Raw genomic sequence first — 2,949 nt, 5'->3', positions numbered from 1 at the left:
TAGCACTTTCGAGATGGCATTTATACTAACAATGATCAAGTCATTTTCAATTACTGTTATTAATCATTATGCATGTCAGGAACTGTGCAAAGTGCTCTGTGTGGTAGATGCGTTTAATCTGTCCATCCTCTATCAGTTTTGTGCTATTATCAGGGCTCATGTTATAGAGGAGAAGTTAAGTGACTTGCTCAGGGTCACACAGGTAGAAAGTGGAAGAGCCAGGGACTCTTGCTCCATTGGCCATTGGCCATATGCTCATGGCTGGGCAGCTGTTGCATCCACAGCACGGACAGATAAGGAATGGCATAGCCCTGCTTTAGGATTAGGATAACTGGGTCCAAGTCTGGTCCTTCCAGGAGTGAGCTGAGTGACGACATTAAGTGCGTCTTCTGTCTCTGTGTCTTTTCCTATAAAAGGAACCTCTGAGGGATGACATCCAGTGAATGCACCATGCTCCCAGGGGTCAGGTGCATTGGGTTCCCCTTGTGGAAGCCCAGGCTCTCTGTGTTTGGCTGATGGGATCTCTCAAGCTGTTAATTTCTCTCTTGTTTTTCAGGTAATGAACCAAAAAGATCATGTCTGAAGTACAAGGAACGGTTGAGTTTTCTGTAGAGCTACATAAATTTTATAATGTGGATCTCTTTCAGAGAGGGTAAGTATGCATCACTATATCTATTGGTGTGTGTACGCACATGTGTATACAGTTGACCCTTGAACAACATGGGTTTGAGCTATGCAGGTCCAGTTGTACATGGATTTATAAATACAGCGTAGCACTGTGGATGTCATTTCTCTTCCTTATGATTTGCTCAATAACATTTTCTTTCCTCTAGCTTACTTTAGAGTAAGAAAGAATACAGTGTATAATACATTCAACATACAAAATATGTGTACTTGGCTGTTTATGTGATCAGTAAGGCTTCTGGTCAACAGAAGTAGTAGTAGAAGTGGCTAGTAGTAGCTAAGTTTTTGGAGAGTCCAAAGTCCTACATGATTTTCGACTCTGTGGGTGTGGGTGGATACCTTGAACCCCATCGTTGGTCAAGGGTCCTGTGTGTGTGTGTGTGTGTGTGTGTTTCTCCTGGCAGGAGGTAGAGGTGGTATGGACAGGTTGTAGGACATTCTGGATTAATTGAGGAAAGGATTTTCATTATTTTTCCTGCCAAGTGGAGCATCCAAAAGTTTAGTACAGTTGAAAATCATCCATATATTGACAGATTTGAGGATGCTCATTTCTCCCCTCCCTCTTGCACTTCCGTCCACATCCTCTCTTCTGGGTTGCTCTTCCCATGACGTACATCAGTCAGTTTTAAATTTATCGGAAATGAAGCTTGCTTGTGTAGCTCTGAGAAAAAAGGTGCCTGCATGATCAATATTTGGAGGGCCCATCTCCCAAAAACTGCATATCATAAAACCCGTGCCTAGATCTCTCAAGAACTAAAAATTTGTGATGTCCTCTTCAAATACAGAACTAAAATGTAGTTGCTTGCGGTGTTTGTGGATGTGTTCTGAATTTGGTATTGTGCATGTGTGATCTCAGTAGGTCTTCAGGATAGACTTCCCTCTCAGGGTCACCGCAAATAATAACCACGTGGAATGGTTGTGTGAAGCATCCAGTCCCACAGCAGGACTCTGTGTACTCCCAGTGGCAGCTGCTGCTTTCCCGGGATTACAGACAAGGAAACCTAAGTTCATAGAAACTGAATTTGTGATGTGCTCAAGTTAACAGAGCAAAACAGGAGGTTTTCCATGTTGTGGAAAGCTGACCTCCATGCTCCAGAGCCAAAATATAACTCCAAGACAGAGTTGGGGATGAAGAAGAACAATAGTTTTATTGCCGTGCTGGGCAAAGGAGGCTGCCCATGGCCTTCAAAAAACCGCAAGGCTTCCCAGAGGAAGGGGCTGGGGCATTTTATTGGGAAATACAGGATCTAGCTGGTTCCACCAGGAACCGTGGATAAGCTGCCAGCCTCCTTGTTAGTTATGGGTCGTTTTCAGAACCGAACCGAGTTCCTGAAAGGCAAGTCCAAGAAGGGAGGAGGGGAGGTTTGCGGAAGAAGGGAAGAAGGTTACTTTAAAGTTGAGCTTAGCTAAAGCATCAGGGCAGCCATTTTGATTTTGGTTCAACTTTATGCTTTTAGGTGGTTCCATCTATTGGTTTGTTTTTGCTGCATAACAAACCACCCTTAACCGTAGTGGCTTAAAACTGCAGCTTTCCATTTAGCTCCTGATTCTGAGGGCAGGCAGGTTGAGCCCGGCTCGAGTTGGGCAGTTCTGCTGAGCTGGAGCAGGCCTGGCCACCCTCACTGTGGTTTGCTCCAGGACTGGGCCCTAGGCTGGGAGGCGGCAGCTAAGCCCTCCAAGTGGAGTGGAAACACACACAATGTCTTGCTAGCTAGCCTTGGACTCACAGAGGGGGGTTTCTGTGGCCTTCTCCTGGCCAAAGCCAAGTGCAAGGACAGTCTGGATTCAGGGCGGAGAAGTAGAGACCATTTCACACTTCTACCATCTGCTACCCGGGTCAGGCTCCAGTTTCAAAAGGATCGTTCTGAAGGTCATGCTTCCAGTGTCTCTTGTATATGATGGCCCCTTGTTACATGAGGTGTGATTCGGTGACCAGACCATTTTGGTAGATGACCTGAATCAGGTGGTGTGGGGTACAGGCAATGATCCTGGGGCCAGCTATGTTCCAGGGACCGGGCCCATGAAGGGTTCTGGTCGGGATTCTGGAGCTGAGTTTTTTTTTTTTTCTTTTTTTTTTTATTCTTATGTTAATCCCCATACATTACATCATTAGTTCTAGATGAAGTGTTCCATGATTCATTGTTCGTGCACAACACCCAGTGCTCCATGCAGAACGTGCCCTCCTCAATACCCACCACCAGGCCAACCCATCCTCCCACCCCCCTCCCCTCTAGAACCCCCAGCCTGTTTTTCAGAGTCCATCGT

The 2,949-nt window shown here is 45.9% G+C and overlaps 1 protein-coding gene across 1 annotated transcript in view; it reads left to right on the top strand.

Moving 5' to 3' along the window:
• Positions 1–559: 559 nt before the first annotated feature.
• FAM135B (family with sequence similarity 135 member B) overlaps positions 560–2,949 on the top strand; it is a 163,405-nt gene continuing 161,015 nt past the window's right edge. Inside the window, exon 1 of the mRNA XM_081817146.1 lies at positions 560–652. Coding sequence (XP_081673272.1) covers positions 576–652 — 77 coding nt within the window. The 5' untranslated portion in view covers positions 560–575. The remainder of the gene's footprint in view (positions 653–2,949) is intronic.

Source organism: Leptonychotes weddellii, chromosome 4 (genome assembly GCF_054177405.1).
Source record: "Leptonychotes weddellii isolate Sample4059 chromosome 4, ASM5417740v2, whole genome shotgun sequence".
Lineage (NCBI taxonomy): Eukaryota > Metazoa > Chordata > Mammalia > Carnivora > Phocidae > Leptonychotes > Leptonychotes weddellii.
The sequence above is the reverse complement of the archived record's forward strand: the minus strand, read 5'-3'. Positions and strand labels throughout refer to the sequence as shown.